General features: G+C 30.4%; 1 protein-coding gene across 1 annotated transcript; it reads left to right on the top strand.

Annotated features, from left to right (window-relative positions):
• Positions 1-836: 836 nt before the first annotated feature.
• On the top strand, positions 837-17,228 carry LOTGIDRAFT_128850 (hypothetical protein; the record flags this gene model as incomplete). The annotated part of the gene is made up of 33 exons (XM_009064530.1): positions 837-975; positions 3,045-3,253; positions 3,424-3,507; positions 3,765-3,841; positions 4,023-4,128; positions 5,153-5,269; positions 5,491-5,629; positions 5,877-6,004; positions 6,262-6,360; positions 6,805-6,896; positions 7,278-7,389; positions 7,815-8,033; positions 8,413-8,555; positions 8,971-9,092; positions 9,304-9,419; positions 9,661-9,772; positions 10,056-10,207; positions 10,442-10,509; positions 10,690-10,783; positions 11,139-11,297; positions 11,435-11,515; positions 12,095-12,206; positions 12,743-12,847; positions 13,002-13,159; positions 13,581-13,672; positions 14,020-14,175; positions 14,583-14,750; positions 15,070-15,164; positions 15,375-15,445; positions 15,592-15,670; positions 16,208-16,287; positions 16,735-16,817; positions 17,138-17,228. The coding sequence occupies 33 exons, from the start codon at positions 837-839 to the stop codon at positions 17,226-17,228; spliced, it is 3,858 nt and encodes a 1,285-aa protein (XP_009062778.1).
• Positions 17,229-18,340: the final 1,112 nt, after the last annotated feature.

Below are 18,340 nucleotides of genomic sequence, written 5' to 3'. Positions count from 1 at the left end.
TATATACCTTCTTTGTAATCAGAATCAGAATATATGTACTGTATATTTGCAAATATTTTGCACAAGATTGTACAGTGCGCACCCCTATTTACCCTCCAGTGTATCTGAGAAAATCTTGGTCACCTTAAATAATGTGCATGACCTTGTCCTGACTAAAAATCAACAAGTTGGCATAACACAGACACCACAATGATGAGTGGAAATATTTTGTATTCCATGGCTTTCACTTATTCAGGCCTACTTATAAACTTTGGTAATCGAAATCAATTAATTGACAACAAATTGATGGTGTATGGGGGCCTTTATTTATAGCACCTTAGCTATCAATAACAAAAAGGCAGATGTCAATATTGTCATTGACTGGAAAAATCTTTGGGGGAAAAATTCATAATTTTTTGTCACTGTGCAGTTACGCACCAGAGCAAGCCAAGATCCCAAGTGCTACAAGCTGCTATTCACATTAACATGTACAGGGTACGTTATAGGCCTATAGATATCAGATAAGAAAACCTTCTATGTCATTTGTCTTGTCACATGATAAACCAGCGTTTATTTCCCCATAACGATAACAAGATCCACATTCATTCCTTAAATAGATATCAGGTAAGAAAACCTCCCATGAAAGTCCTAATCAATTAAATCAAACAAATTATTATGTTTTTAATATCTTTCGTGTAGGACAATTTTTTCGGATTATTGGGTACGGTTGTGGTAATTATTGGGTACGAATTTCGGAAAGGGAGATAATTCATGATTCAAAATGGCTTACAAAAACATGTGCGTTTGTTGACAATATTTCGATTGATTAATTAACACCGATAATGAGACAAAATTCAATGAGGGGTAGGAGATTTAATAACAAAGATAAACCCAATAAAAGTGGGAAATGGAGGAAAGGTCAGAGCTCGAGCAGTAATCCTGTAACGAAAAAGTTTAGAGAGGCGGCTAAAAATAGAATATTTCATAAAAATACAGGTATGTAAATAATGCAAAATAGTTCATTTGTATATACTTCTGATTCATACCACTGAATAGTAGTTTAATTTGAATCGATATTTCATCTAGGCTAGGAGGAACAATGTGCAAACTAGGAGACAAGATTTATGCCATGGTCAAAATGTGCAAAACTTAAGCACTGAAATCAGTCAAAATTAGTACAGTCAAGTAACCTAATTTCGTGGAAACCTATTATTCGTGGATTTCCTGAAAGGATTAATAATTTACATGAGCGACCTTGCGCGACCTCCGCATTAGTTTGTTTTAATAAACATGGGTTTTCTCTACAATATCAGCTAGTAGAATGAATCCAGTAGTTTCAAGCAAGGTAAAATGTATTAATGTATACTTTGACAAATACAAAATGGCGGATTTCAGTTATTACCAAACGTCACCATTTTTTATCAGCCAAATTTCCTTATAATCCCAAACGGTAATCTGAACTCCAAGTGTCGTCTGCTAGAATATATTTCAACGAATGAAGTGATCAACTAGCGGATTCCGTGTCAGCAGAAAATTTCTATGGAACACAAAGTGGACCATATTCTTATGTTGTTTCAGTGACTTTTAGCAATAAATCACGCTACGTATCATATTTTGTCAGTCACTTTTTTTTTTTTAAATTGTGGTTCTTTGAAGGAATTGTAACTAGTTATAATGAATTGATATTAAAGATAAATACTAAGAGAAGTTAATTATACCACCCGGTATCCATACAACGTGTTTTTCTAAACTTATTTATAGATCAAACATTGTACACGAAAATAGGTGACGCATTCTGCCGCCATTGCCGAGTTGGTTGCTCATGAAATATGGGTCAAAGTGAAGGATTCATAAAGAAAATCGAAATAAACCAATTTTAATTATTTTTTAGAATATCTGAGGAAACATCTAGGACATACAAATTTTTTTTCGTTTTTTTAACTTTGACGAAATTCGTTGTTGAATCCTTATATCCACGAAAATAGGTTACACCACTGTATTGTATTGTAGGTGAGGAGTGGATATTCGCCACATCAATACAATTTGGTAGGGTGTAGTCAACTCGTCAACAGCTTTCAGTCAACTCGTGCACAAATCACAAGATGACTCGTTGACACAATTTATTAAAATAAAAATCTTATATTTATTCAGTTTTGTTTTTATTTTCTATGGCCTCAATAAATACAGACCATACGACAAATACGAGTCCTATCACAATACATGTTTTCAAAAGTAAGTGGTCATCCAATTGATGACAAGATTAGTTTTAATTGAGACAAGCGGTATTCTTAATTGAGATTGGTGGTAAATATAAAAGTGGTGAAAACCAATCAATTAATTAACGATGAACAACAAACATTCAAGAAATTAACAATGATCATTCAATTAACGGAGAGATCAGATGCAATCGATTAATAAAATGTGTTATGTCTTCCGAAAGCGCATATTGTTAAAAGGCTTACAAGGGTTGTTCGACATTCATTCATTTATGTCTGAAAATGTCCAACTCTAAAAAGTGAGAAGGAAGTCTGCACTAATCAAGAGGCATTATCATGTTGATGTCATTGTAAATTGATTGTTAATAATGTTGTTATAGATAAAATATTCAAAACATCATCAACATTGTCTCCATTTTATAGGGACTCTCCAAGATAATGCATTCATTTTAATAAATTGTGTCGATGAGTTCTCTTAGAAAATTGTGTTGAGGAGTTGAAATCTGTCAACGGGTTCTCTGATAAAATTTTGTCGACAAGTTGACTAGTATTTCGTAATGAATATCGGTCTATTAATAAGCTTTTTAGCTTCTTGACTGCCATTTTTTTTCTTGGTTTTCATGTTCAATAGTGAGTCTCCAAAAGTGAAACTAGAATTATTGAAATGTGGATGTGTGTTTATTTTTAGCAGCACGATGGTATTCCTGTAGCATCGGTAGCTTACATCATTGATTTTTCATCTGTGGAGCATTTAATTGAAGAATTTTAAAATATCTCACTTTGTTTATACAGTAAAGCTACAATCTGATGAAAAGATTAAACTGAAACTTGAAATCTCCAATATTTCAGGTCCAAGCAGTTTGACTGTTGCAGCTCTAGCGAAACACAATGCTGATGATGGTGATCCAGAAACGCAGTCTATTGTTTCTACTGAAGATGCCAGGAGTGTTACAGCTAAAACATTTAGTACATGGGCCACCAATTGGACAGATTGTACAAATGCAACTTTTAGTAGAGTTCATAGGTATTGGTCATCTAACTCGGCAATGCATAAAGAAGTAGGTTACATTTTACCAAATCTTTTACTCAAATTTTTCTAAATATTGTTTCTCAAGTTAAACCTTTTAATTCCTTAAAACCATTTTGAGGAAGTTCTTGAAATATATAAACATGTACAAGAAGAAAACATTTTTGATTTTATTTGAACATTATATTTTTATTTATGTAGATATTAGCAGTATTAGCAGCTGTTACAGAAGTCATCAAACAACAAGGTGGTACAGAATCAGAAACAGAATATTTTGCTGCTTTGGTAAGATTTATCAATGTCAAATTTATCCAGTGACTTTTGGGTATAATTGATGATATTTGGAGTAATGACAACTTGATAAGTTTAGAATGCAAATTTGCTATCTGTTTTGTGTATAATTTAACCTGTCGTATGATTTTCCCTAATCGTTTGGGAATCTGAAGTTTTGTTTAGAAGTAATATGTCTTGCTAATTGCAATAAAAATTTATCAGGGTTGAGTTGCTTAAACCTTTCTATCATTTGCATGTCTTATCTTTAGATGACAGCTTTAGAAAGTGCTGAATCAAGAGAATCCTTAGCTGCCATTGCTTATTTATTAAATTTAGCTATTAAGAAGTAAGTGTATTCAATTTATTTTAGTATTTACTAGTTTTACAAGTTTTATATTGTGATTAGAATTAGATAAGCAGGCCAATTGATTTCTGGATCTCTCTTTGAAATGAAATAGTTCAGACATCAGTTTGTATTTGAAATTTGAAACTTTAAATAATGTGTACTTGTGTTTATTTCCTTTCAGAGTTCCTGCAGCTGTTTTAAAGAGTCGTTTTTCTCAAGTATCAAAACAATTACTAGATTATTTAGCCAAATATTCTGATGGAGCCTCTACATCTCTAACAAAATCTGTAAGTTTATACCTATAACCGATAACTATATTCAACATAGCTAAATTAGACGTTTCTCAGCTGTTTTTTTACATTGTTCACCACTCGTAATAATAGTATTGGTTGATATATTTGAGAAATTTTGTGTTGCTTTTAGTGCTGGGTAACGCCCATTAGTGTTGAAACGGTTAGTGATTTTGATGAACCGGGTAATTTTCAGCATTAGCCTTTTCTTACCCGGCTAATCTTCAAGACATTCAGTGTTTACAAATTACAACACTAATCATTGGTCCAGACATTCAGAAAAGTCTCTACTATCAGACATCTATTCATCTAAATCTAAAACGTCCATAAATTTATCGCTTGTATTATTGATAATCCAACATAAAAACAAAAGATCGCTGCTCTCAATTCTGTTGGTTAATCACCGCCAATGACCGCGCTTCAAGATCAAGGTCATTGCTTTTAGATGAAAGGGCTTTGGTTACTCGGTAACATTCATTACCCCATATATAAGGGAAATATGGTCCTCCCAGTTTTTGTGGATTTCAGCATTGGAATACATCAATTTGATAGAAAATTACCTACTTCTGGAGAGATTTTTTACAAGATAAACAAATAATTCAGAAATGCAAAGCAATTGTTTCAGGGAGTTAATGAAAGGGGATCTAATCTATCATGGACAAGAACATTACTAAGATTTTTATTCCTTTTGTAAGCAGTCACCAAACGTTTAGTATAGATGTTAGGGTATTCCTAGTAAAATTGACAGTTAACCGTTATCTCAAATCGGACCCGATTACCTGTGAAATACTACCCGAAATCGGTTAACTCCAATCATGCCACAATACGATATTAAAGCAATTCAAGGGTCACAATACGATACGTATCGTGGGGTAATGGGATAAAATGGATTGAGAGATATCTTCAAGTATACATACACAACCTATTGAAACATTGATTCATCAACATATGGTGCCAACACTAGTTGCTTTTTGTTATATATTTGAAAAATTGTATATACATAATATATGATGTGTTACAGTTGTTGTTATGTCTGGCTGCTGTGTTAAGAGTACAAGATCAAGGTGTATGGAATTATGGTTCAACACATCAAATATACAACAGTATCTTGACATTCATAACCCATAAAAAACCTAGGGTAGGTGTTGTATTAGCTGGGATTGATTAGTGGTATGGCTGATTGATTTAAAAGTTAAATTTGATTATATTATACATGTTTTTTCCCATGCTGTCTCATCTACTTGGCTCAATTTGTAACAATTGGTTGGATGTAAAGCACTTCTGCTGTCATGCAGATTTGAATTCTGAATATGTATAAAATATCTTGGTATATGAAGTAGATCAATGTATTTATTATAGATAAGAAAGACATGCCATCAAGCTGTAAAGATAATATTAAAAGGAAGTTTATTTATGTTAAATGATGACAATCCACCCTACCACCCAGCTTCATCATTAACAGCTAAATATTGTAATACAGAAATAGAACAATGTGCAGGTAGAATCATAATTTATTTTTTATACTTAATAACACACAACCATCATTATCTCATTGTAAATATGGTATGCAATTCTCTGTCAGTGTGATAAAAATCTCTCTTTAGTTGTATGATGAAATGATGAAAGGAACCAGTCAGATATTTGATCATAATAATGTAGAAGTTTGAGCTGTCCCCAATACATATACAAAGCTATTTCTTGTGGTATTAAATTAACATGTTAAAATACTATATATATATCTATAGGTTCAAGTGATGTTGTTAATACTCTCTATACACTTGGTTTATTAAAAGAAATAATGGGTACATTCTCTCATAATAGTTTAAAGTCCACATGTGAAAATATACTGAGAGTCATGACTATAAATAATCAGGTAAGAAATATAAAATATTTCTACTGAACAGTGGCTTTTATTGAGAACAATGATTGGTTAATGTTATAGCAGAGACTTGTTGATCAATCAATTTAGTTGAACATGTAGATAAATTATTTTTTATGTTGTGTACTAAAATAGGTACTAAAAAATGTTATTTAAACGAAATAATTAATTCGTTTAAACGAAATATTTTATAAAAGTACGGAAAATTGCGCCTCCGTAGCTAAATACTACTGTCAAATTCTTATTTCTAGCTAGTAAAGGCTGGAGGTATGCAAGCATTACATGGTATGTTTTCATCTTTTCCTAAATCTACAAATTTACCTGGTGAATTAAACGCTCAGATCATCACTGTAAGTTTTATTGATCAGTTTCATTAAAGTATTAAAATTATCTAATGTATTTTCTATTTCTATATCGCTCTACAATTGATGTATTGAACACTATTTTAAAAGTGATAATTTTTCGTTATTGTTATTATATCATGTATTACATTGTTAGCTTATATCTCAAATCAATGGGTATGACTTAATAAAGTGATTGGTGTGAGCAAATGTAGGTACTAGCCTTAGTACTGGAATTCTGTGTGAAAATAAAGAAATATACATGAAAATATGAGCAACATGTATCCTCCAATATTGATGACATGTTGAAAGCTCAATTGCTAAGAGGCTTCAGGTCCTGCTTTATTTCATTTTGTTTACATATCGCTTTGGTAGAGAACTTGAGTTTTAGTTTTCTTGTAGCAAGAGACAATGGAAATGAACAAACTATAGAATGTTATTATTGATTTGTAGGCGTTATATGATTATCAGCCATCAGAACATGATAGTCAACCTATGAGAGCTTGGTTAGCTGTTATGGAGAAAGCTCATGTTAATTTAGTAAGGTAAACAATGTAGACAGTAATATTTCTCTAAAGTTAATAGGAATTTGTATGTTATAAGATAGGGCTGGGCAAAGAAAATTAGTAATTGGTTTGATACTGGTTTTAATGTTAAACTTGGTTTGACAAGAAACGATATGCTGTTGTAATCCTAGATACCAGTTGATGATATTGTCATATAAATACAAAATATATATCATTTAAGAACTTGCACAGAATAATGGCAATTATAGGTTTAGTGATACTTGACATAATTATGATATATTTCAAATAACATGTTTGTGTGAGCTGTGAAAGGGTGAACATTTCAACATTTAGAAATATTGCTGATATTAAATATAATTGCTATATTATGTTGAATTAATCCATGTGTAAATTTTTCAGAAATGATGAGAAATTAGGAGTCAGTCACCTACCAAAGTTATTTTCTATTAGCATGACTTGTTTATTATCAAATAAACCAGAAGTTGTCAGTTCAGCAGCTAATACATTAAAGGTAAACAGCATTTTATCTCAAGAAATTAATTTTGATAAGCCTTAACTTATAAAATGTCAGTTTTATTATACATTCAAGTTCAATTGCTCAAATTAGATATCCGTGTATTTCTGAATAAAGATGTTAAGTCACATTGGTTCAGCATGTTGGATGTTTGCATTCTAACCTAAAGTTGAGAGAACGTTCTTATTCTTTCAAGCAGATTCATGATGCAGTTTTGAGTTGCTTACATGGAAAAAGGTTCTAGTTGTTTGGACTGAAAAAAAAACTAAGCAGTGTGTGCTACATGTTCTGCATGTTAAAGTGTACTTGATGCTATAGGAGAATTAACTAGATCCCGGTCTCTGTGCTCAAAATATCTTCTTAATTCTCAAAATGAGTAAAAAAAAGTCTAAAAGCCAACTCATTTGATTTTATGATTATAGATACTACTGTTAGATTGTGTTGCACCTACTCTTGATTACCAACAAGTTTTAGTAGAATCTGCTCCAAAAGGTTCCACTACACCAATACATAAAATAGTTACAGTTTGTCAAAGTGGGCTAAGTTACCAGTTTTTATCAGCCTGGAAGAATGTCTTTCATCTGTTAGGTGTTTTATATGAGGTAAGTTATGGTAAATCTTTTCTTGATTTCTTTGCACTGGTTTTTATATCTGCTTAAAAATTTTCTTTCATTTGATTGAGATGTTTCAATCTGAAATATTCACTTTAACATTGGATATGGTTGAATTAGAAGGTAATATGTTATCTATTGACCAATTTGATAATTTTAGGTTGTTGGTAAAAAATTACCCAGTTTACTTGAAAAGGTCAGTTAAACTAAATTTACCCTTTTTTTCAATAGATACTAATTTATTTATTATAGGCATTTTTTACGATTATTTAATGTATTGTTGTTGTATACCTATAAATTTCATGATCTTGAGACATCAACTACTCCAAATTATATTTTCACAATAACCTTCAAGCTATCATGGAGTAAAAAGTTGACATTGTATTTATATGAAGATATATAATTTCAGATGTTAATTACACTAATAGAATTGAGAGAAACACCCAACTGTTCATATAAAGGTGAAATAGACCAAGTTTTAGGCTGTGCTATAAGAGGTATGGGGCCTAGAATTGTACTGGATAACGTACCTCTGAATATTACTGGAGAAGAGTAAGTATTGATATGTACTAGTACTTCTTTGTCATTTAACCATATTAAACAAGTCATTTTGTCTTCATAGATACATCTTTTATCAGTTATAATTATGGTTAAAATTCATAGGGGGAACAGTAATGTGGTGGCATACTGAAGTTTGCTGCTTAATTAAGTGGTCATTCTCATTCTATGAGCAGTGAAGTGATAACTAGTATATTAAATGGATTTTGTTTTTATGGCATAGAGCTCCATAAGCTGCCATTTTTTTTTCAATAATGATAATCCTAAGTTTGATAAGAGCCCAATCTACAATCTGTATTAGATACACATTAGAATTTTTTTTGGAGATTTGTACTTTCATCACCAGGAAAAATTTATATGCATTAGTCTCTTTATCAGTTTAATCTCATTATATGATGTCTTTTTTTAGAGATGATCACCACTTTCCACGAAGTTGGATGTTACCTATTTTAAATAACAACATACAGAATACAGAGTTATCTTTCTTCTCATCATATTTCTTACCATTAGCAGCAAAATGTCGACAAAACTGTAAATATATGTTATTCTTTCTTTTTTGACTTATTACCATTTCATCAAGCCTTCATGATATTTTTCACACCTGTTGAATTAATAACCCAGTTGCATTCTAACATCAGGATTGATCTATTGTACTTCATTTACTTTGGGAAATTTTCTTTTCCTACTAGATATTTGTAGAAAAATTTGGATTAAACTTACAATATTATTTCATCTGTTATAGGCTTACGGTTGCGATCAGAGAAGAGTTTTGCTCTGGCAACAGCTTATGATGCCTTACAGAAACAATTCTGGTCTTTATTACAAGGTTTCTGTAAAAACCCTACAGATTTACCCACAGTAAGTCAGCTTTTGTACACTTTTACTGTTATCTTCTTTAATTCAAATAAGGTGAACACTGTTAAACTCCAATAATTATTATTTCCTGTGAATAAAAACAATGGCCCATAGAACTTATTTGCAAACTTCTGCGACATACCTAACCTAAAATACTTTGCCATCCTTTGTTTTGAACATAGTAAGATACATCAATTATAGCAATCTGACAATCTGTAAATTATAATGTAATTAATTATTGTAGGCATTTAAATCAGTAGCCAAGATATTAGGTACAGCAATATCAGAACGAGATGATCTAAAAATAGAAGTAATGGGAGCTTTAAGAAAATTAATCAACATAAATCTAGAAAATGGTAAGTTAGCAATATTTACTTTTTGTTGTTCGATGTTATTCAATATCAACTTATATACCTGAAAGAAGAGGATTTCATGTTGAAGTCAATAGTTCTATGGTAGATCCAAATTATTTGTTAAGGATGTATTTTGAATAAAATTATCATAGATAGATTGTTGTGGATTTATATACAATTAAATCATCTTCAATTACAGAAGAATAGAGATTTACATCATTTTGCGCTATAAACTGGGTTTTTTTGTTATCTGGTCATTTATGACTTGTTTTGTTTTTCATTTTAGAAACAAATAAAGCAGAGTTAGCCAAGTTTGCTAAGAATTTCCTACCGATATTGTTTAATTTATTCACATCGGATCCTAAGAAAGAGAAAGAGAGTTGTAGACTATCAGCTCTAGCTACTATCAAATGTTATTTACAAATAACTGATGAAAAGGTTGGCATTTATAACTTTTGTTCTCTACTATTCTATTTTCATAGTTGTAGCATATTCATTTAACTGTTAATTTAATATTTTTAGAATCTACAGAAATCGGTTTCCCTGAGAAAAGGATGATATCAAAGTATATTCTGTTAAGAATTATGAAAGCCAGAATAAAACAATGATCACAAGGAGCAACCTTTTAGTAATAAATTAACAATATTGTTGGAACTCTGTTATCTGTTTTAGTTAGCAGAGTCATTCTTTGATACATGTATGAGTAAAATAAATGATGAAGACATTACACAAAGTAGAAAGTAAGTTTTACTTTTTTGAACCGATATGTTTTTGTAATTTGTAATTTTTAAAGACATATTTTATGATCCCAGTCAAATACAAAAGTATTTTTTCTCTGGAAATCCATATAAAAGCTGCAGAAAAAAGAAAAATAGCCTGCTTAAAAAAGACAATTTACAATAGTATATATTATGTTTTAGATTGGCCCTGACTGATTTAGTGGCAGCCATATTACCCTATGTTCAACAAGATAGGTTACAGTTGATTTTTGATATGGCTAAACCTAATTTAAAGGTAAAGTTGGTATTTGATTTTTTGAGAGATCCTGTACATGTTTTTTAAATTTACATATATAGATGTAGACTGGTAAGTTTTATTTGAGATGGTGGTGTTGGTTTTGATTTATTGGTTGGTTAAAGTAATTGTTAAAGCAAACTTTTACAATTGACTGTATGCCTATATATGAATTAAAAAATTAATGTTGATACCATGTGCCATATCATTTATCTCTTACGCAAATTGATTATTTATGTGTCTATTTTAATGCAGATTTCTAAGATATTTCTGATATATCCTATCCATGTGAATTATCATACAATAAATGTATTTCATCATGATTAACTGATTAGAATCTAAAAATAAATTTCAGTCAACCGATCATCAGTTACAGAAGAAATCTTACAGAATCCTAGAAGAAATTTGTTCAATGAAATCAGATACAAGTAAAATATTTGTACAAGAAAACTTGAGTAAAATACAGAAAATATTAACTGGAGCTTTATCCAAATCTAGTCCTTCATCTAAAACTGTAAGTAACTGATGTGTGTCTGTTAATATTACCTTGGATTGATTCTTGATAAAACTCATTATTTCAACATTTATAGTTACTGTTTTATGTTTGTTTACAGAGGGAAGTTATTTTCATAATAATTGTGTATCTTTCAGCCAAGATTAAGATGTTTAACACATATTGTACAGAATTTGGAGAAAAAACAGATGAATTTTATCATGACACTGTTACCAGAGGTATAGCTCACCTTTCTTTTTAGATTAATTTAAAGGTATTATAGACATCTGTGATTCTAGAAATTCTACTACAACTCAGTTTTTTATGTCTTCACCTCCGCAAAAGTCTTATGTGATACAAGCAAATTTCATGGGGTGACGTCATAATTACTTAGTTGTAGTGGAATTGCAGGAATCACAGACGTCTGATGAAAAATAGGAATGGTGCAAATTGATGCTATCAGTGTCCCTGATATGCATAAATAATTTAGAAAACCTCTTTAACATCCCTTTAATTGTTTCGATTATGTTGAAATCTTTTGATCAAAATTTTATAGATTCAATTGTCTTTGCGAGTAGCCATTTGTCAATTTATACATTATGGAAATCAGGGTTGTTTATTTGACTGTAATTGCCTGTTTGTATATATCTGAAACATATAAACCTATTTTGATCTATGGGATATACATAATTTCTTAATCGCATTAAAAATTAAACTGTTTTTGTGGATTTTCATTTTTTGGGTTTCAATCCTAACTATAAACTACAATATGTGGCTTACAAAAATGGCTAGTGTTGAAATTCATCTGTTTATTGTAGGCTATATTATGTACTAAAGAAATAGGGGGGCGTGCTAGAACAGCAGCCTACACATTATTAATATCAATAGGTAATGCCATGATCAGATGGAGAAAGGAAAAAACAGAATCAGGTAAATGGATTAATTGAATTTGATGTCAATCCTTAATAAGATGACTGTGATGTTGGATTGAAATATAGTTATTTACAAAATATTTTTACAAGTAAATATTCGAAAAATAATCAAGTTGTCTTGAGCAAATTTAATTTAAGAGTAAGGATTATTTGCTGAATTTATATTTAAGGGACAAATGCGCCATTTCAGGGGGTTTAATTTGATTCTTGAATATATCTAAATAGTCTTCAGAAGTACTAGAAATGTACGAAAATTGCACTATTCCTTCAAAAATATCTCAATCTAGGCAATTATTTTCCCATTTCTATAGTTCTCAAAAAGTGATGACTGAGATTATTGTGAACACACATGGATTTGAAGTCTCAAATTTCGACGATGAGCTGTGAACACTATTACTGATTAGCTTAGCTAAACAAATCCCGTTTTTGAGACTAAAGTATGTTTTATCAAAAAAAAGGTGCATCTGTCCCTTTGAAATATTTTATTTATCTGATCCTATATATTTATGTTGAAAAATGTGTTTTTTTCAGAAGTAATATATGAATATATAAAGTTGATATTAGCTGGTCTGGCTGGTACACCTGAAATGGTCAGTGGTTCATTGTTTGCTTTAACCAGAATCTTTTATCAATATAAAGGTAAGTCTAAATACAATTCATTTTAATGATGATGACTCAGAAAGCATAGAAAGAATGCTTTAAGGAACTATTACTAGGTTATTAGATTTTGGAGAAGGGATGAAATAGATCTGGTTAGTAAGACTATTTATGTTTTGGATATTTTGTGTTTCAGATAAAGTTGGATCTGAGTGTCTGGATGACCTAGTAGAAAATGTGTGTTTATTAATGACATCTAAATCAAGAGAGATCGTCCAGTCTTCATTAGCTTTTATTAAAGTGATGTTATCAGCATACAAAGATACCACATTAGCTGGCCAGTTAAAAACGTTGGTAAGTTTGCGTATTGAAATTTATACAAAGCCTAAACTACTTAAATATTAAAAGTAAGAAACAGAATGCAATTGTAAAAGTCTGTTCCTTTATTCTTTTCATTTTCAAATGAGTAAAATATTATTTACAAAAAGAAAAGTTTGAAGCTAGAGATACAATCATTGTCAATTTGTTTTCATTATTGATCCATGAGCATGGCATAGTGTCATGAAAATAAATATTCCACTGAAGGATTGATTTGTATTTGAATTTGTGCCAGTGCTGTTTACTGTGCACTAAGTTTTGTTCTTTAACTTTGAAGGAAATTTTTTCTGTCCTTTTTATTATTAAGTACCAACTAATAACATAGTTTCAATGTCCAGCTCATGATTGCCTTTCATCAAAATGATATCAAGTATTGAAGTATACAATTGTATTTTAGGTGAATGGTCTTGTCTCAATGAAAGAAGATTGTAAACATCATTTTCATTTGAAGAATAAACAAATTTATACCAAATTAATCAAGAGATTTGGGTGAGTTAATAATAAGGACAAGGGAAGAAGAACTTTTCTTTAGGACAACCTTGAACTGGTTATAAAGATACTCACAGACTACATTACCTAGTATTCTGTCACTTGTTAAGCTTACTTTTAAGATAATAATAATGTAATGTCATGCAAAACTGTTGTGTTGAAAAAGCGAACATCATAAACATTGATAAATTCACTTACATCATACTTACATGTGATTACGTCATTGAAAACAGAAAATTGACTTTAAATATGGTCAAAAATTAATGCATGAAATATAAATATTTCTTTTGGCTAACAATTTGTTTTTTCATTGTTAAGTCCCATTGAAACTTTCAAATCTTTTACAGATATGAAGTAATCTTTAAATTGACACCAGATGATGTTCATAAGGTTTTAGCTAATATACGGAAAAGATTGGAGCGAGAAAAACGAAATCAAATTGCTGATTCAGATGATGATGATGATTCTGATGATGAAGAAGTCACAAAAAACAAACCAGAAACGTAAGTTTAAAAAAAAGGCACGTCATTGATCCATAAGTGCTAACAACTAATCAAAAATAATAATTGCATATCACAGATCAAATACAGACAAATTTGAAAAAGCAGCTGAATATTGTAGGCTTAAAGACAATAATAGAATATTTTTGGTATTGTCTCAGATGGTAAAGGAGAAAATAATTTATTATTTATGGTATAATAGTTTGATTTTATGTTACATTGTTTTGGATCTGGTAAATATAGGAACTAAATCATTCACAGGGAAAAAAGTAGCATCAACTTAATGTTAGATATTCTTCAAGATAATGAATTGCTTTTATAAAAGTTACCCTTTTGTGTGTTTTAATTTTGTAAATGTTTATCTATCATTTATTACTCAACTATTACATATTTTGCTTTTCAACTTACAGGATAGATGAACTATTACGTGATACTGATTCAGAATTAGATGAAGATGACAATGAGAAAAAGACAGAAAGCTGTAAGAAAAAGAAAGGAAAAAAGACATTTATTCAGGAGGAAGGAACAGATATTGTTGATTTCTTAGATCCATCTGCTAATAAAAAAATATTGTGTAAGTTTTCAAATTTCATAAAATGTTTTTGGCTCAATCCATTATTTAACTTGTCTTGGCATTTTTTGTTGTGGCTTTGTCATTTATTACCCTTTTGAATGATCTTGGTTGATTGTTGGAGTCTTTTTATTTTTTTGCCTCATAATTTTGGTGAGTTGTAAAATTTGGCTTATGGTTTGAGATGTTGACAAGTACATGCTTGTTTTTCCTTGTAATAATTACAACCATGAATTGTGTTCATATTGAGTAAGAATGGTCAGACCAACAGTATAATAAAAAATTAGATTTCATTACAACCTATTTTTAGCATCTAAACCTGACAGTAGAAATGATAATGAAAGAAATAAGAAACGTGAAGAATTATTTAAACGTGGTGGAGATGGAAGATTAGTTATTACGACTGAACAAGATGATACAGGTTAGTTTATTTTACCTGGTATTCTATTGTTTCTTATTATTAAGATCCCAGTTTCTTTGAATAGTTAGTTGCATATATTTCTAATCCTTTTTGTAACTATTTACTCATCTGAAGTTATTTTGGCTACATGTAAGAGTTGATAAAGATAAACAGTTTTGAATATTATAACAGTTGCCAGATTATTAAAATTTGACTGATTTTTTTTTTTAGGAGAGAAATTAGAATCTGATATGGAAGACGATCTAGAAGAACTAATGGCTTCTATTGATGGACGAAAAAAGGTGAAGTTCTGTAAATATCTTCTCAAGTGCTTACAATAACTTTAAAATTGAACTAATGTTAAGAGGTTATGTCTGATCATTAGTGTTATAAATTAAGATTTTTTTAAGTTTGTGGATGATTGGTTTTTATATTTTATTCATTGTAGAAAAGTCGTAAGAGAACGTTTGAAGATATAGATGATTCTGATGATAATGATGATGTTATAGATAATAAAAAATATAAAGGTAGTTATTTTGCTATGAATATGTAGAAAATAAATTTGATTATGGTATCATGTAATTAGTGCAGTGATTCTGATTATCACCCCGTCAAGTCTTATTTTTAGTTCTGTCATGTCATTTTATGTAAACATTGACCAGAATGGGAAATGAAAGTTAGAGTCAACTGTTATGTGATAGTTGTGAAACCCTTTTAAACCACATCCTCATTAAACTGACATCCTACATAAACCTAAACCTGTATAATATTAAAAACATCCTGTACCAAACCTCAATAAACTGACACTCTCTCTAACATCAAAATTGGGTCCCAAAAAGCTGACATGTAGTTAATTAACCTCTCTAAACCAACGACAGACTTATTCACCAATTATTTATCAGTAATATGTTGATTACATTAAAAGTAATTTTGGGTCATGATTTGACTAGTTATCAAAGTTTTAAAGGGGTTTTGTTGTTATTAGTATTACAAATATAGCATGGAATAATTACTGTTTCAGTTGGGTACGAACTGTCCTATAATACTATTTTTATACATTACAGCTGGTGGTAAAGGTATTCATAGATCACTAGAAAGTACTGGCAAAGATAAATCAGGATTTGGTGTAGAATATAAAGCAAAGGTTTGTTAACTATACGTTTTGGGTTTTTGTTAGTTATATATTTAACAGTTGATAGTGACTAACCTTAGAACTACTCTTAAGGAATACTCTATGTGGGTATTTACGCCTAATGTACTATGGTAGTATGGTCCCTCTATATTAACCTCATAACAAATCTATGACATAATCTTTTTTTACATCCAATTTCATTTTGACTAACTTAGAATTAGGATTTAATTTTGATTCATAATCAATTACCAAACACGGACTAGTGATTCAAGTATAAAATTCCTTTCTCCAGTTTACATCTAGCTCTAACCAATAATACACTTTATTTATTCTGACTTTCCGAATTTATTTTTTTACTTTCATTACTTTGGAATTTCAAAATCTTACTTTACACTTGTGTGAATCATATTGAAAGAGGAATGAATAATATTAATATGTGTATTTTTATATATTCAATAGAAAGCAGGTGGTGATGTCAAGAAGAAAGGCAAACCAGATCCTTATGCTTACGTCCCACTCGATTACAAAAGATTAAATAAAAGGTAATTTTTGATTTTTGTTTCTGAAACACAATGCCTTGGATGAATCAATCATTATTTTTTTTGTGATAAGTTTTTGATAGATTTATAGATTTTATTTTTGGTTTATTGAGTTTCAGATGTGATTCAGTCTGGTTAATCAATAGTAGAAAATACTGCTAATCAATATTATGCTACAATAAGACACATGATCATTTCTATAGCTGTTTCTGTGTTTTCTCTATCCTAATATAGAAACTTTGAATAGTATAATTCAGGTGGTTACTTTATAAAAATGTAGCTTATATTTGATTGATCATGTATGGATTTTCTTTGACTTTCAGGAAGCAAGCCAAGTTAAAGGGACAGTTTAAAGGATTTGTAAAAGGAGCTAAGAAAGGTGCAGTGAAGGGACAAAAGCAAAGAAAACGATGAAATTATAATGTTATTTTTGTATTAAATATAAAAACAAACATGTAAAATAGAGCCTTTTTTATCATCGAGTTTAAAAAAAAGTTTTCATTTGATTGGCACTATAGGTGCTTTTAGTTGAATTGAGATAAATGATAAATGAATTTTCATAAAAATGAGTTCTGATTGATTGCATTTGAATTCTCAGCCAAGTTCAAGGTTGACCAAGTTGACCATTTTAAAGCATGTCATCACTTTTTTTAATTAAAAAACATATACTTGAAAAGCCTTTTTTTAGCATCTGAAATTGTTGACCTATTTGAAATCGACACAGTTAAAATAGGTGTTGAGAAAAGAGAATGATATCTCACAGAATAGTTCTGATTTATTGCACATAATTTTTTAGAATGTGGGATTCTCAACCAAGTTGATCAATTTACTATCACTTTAAATCATATAACACCATGTCATGAGTTAGAACTCATTTTTGAGTACATGATAGCCTGCATGTCTCTAGAAATTAGTTTGATTATAGCCTTTACTTGAGGAGTTTTCAAGGTTATATTGAAAAATAGACATCTGGCACAGAAAACCAAATATCGAAAAAGAGCAGGCTAGTGCCGCTGTCCTGACAAAATATTCCTCACTGCACCCTAGGACGTAAAACTCCATTCATTTCATTTCAATTACAGAAAACCAAACAAATTTCAATCAAAACCGACTCAATGTCAATCAAATTTACCACAGATTGAAGTAGTTATTGGACCTAAATCGAAAGGTTTGAGAAAGTTTAGTTTACTTCTTAAAACTAGAGTGTTTGAAGGAATCAAATGAAATTGGTATGTGCATACATATTCATGAAACGAAGGTTCGTCGGTCCGTCCGGCCGTCAACATTTGTTTGTAACGCTCTAAAAACTAGATTTTTTGATGGAATCAAATGAAATTCGCTATGTGTATACCTATTCATAAAACGAAGATCAAGTTCGAATTTGACATGTTCGAATTCGACAGCTGCCAGTGGGCGAATGTTATCTTGCTTGTCAAGCTATCTTTTTAAGTCTTAGATGTTTCTTCTGTTTTGTTGGGGTTTCCATCCTAGATGGATTTGGATTGTTCTTATAATCAAAACNTAGA

This window comes from Lottia gigantea, assembly GCF_000327385.1.
Source record: "Lottia gigantea unplaced genomic scaffold LOTGIsca_63, whole genome shotgun sequence".
NCBI classification, from domain to species: Eukaryota; Metazoa; Mollusca; class Gastropoda; family Lottiidae; genus Lottia; species Lottia gigantea.
The sequence above is the reverse complement of the archived record's forward strand: the minus strand, read 5'-3'. Positions and strand labels throughout refer to the sequence as shown.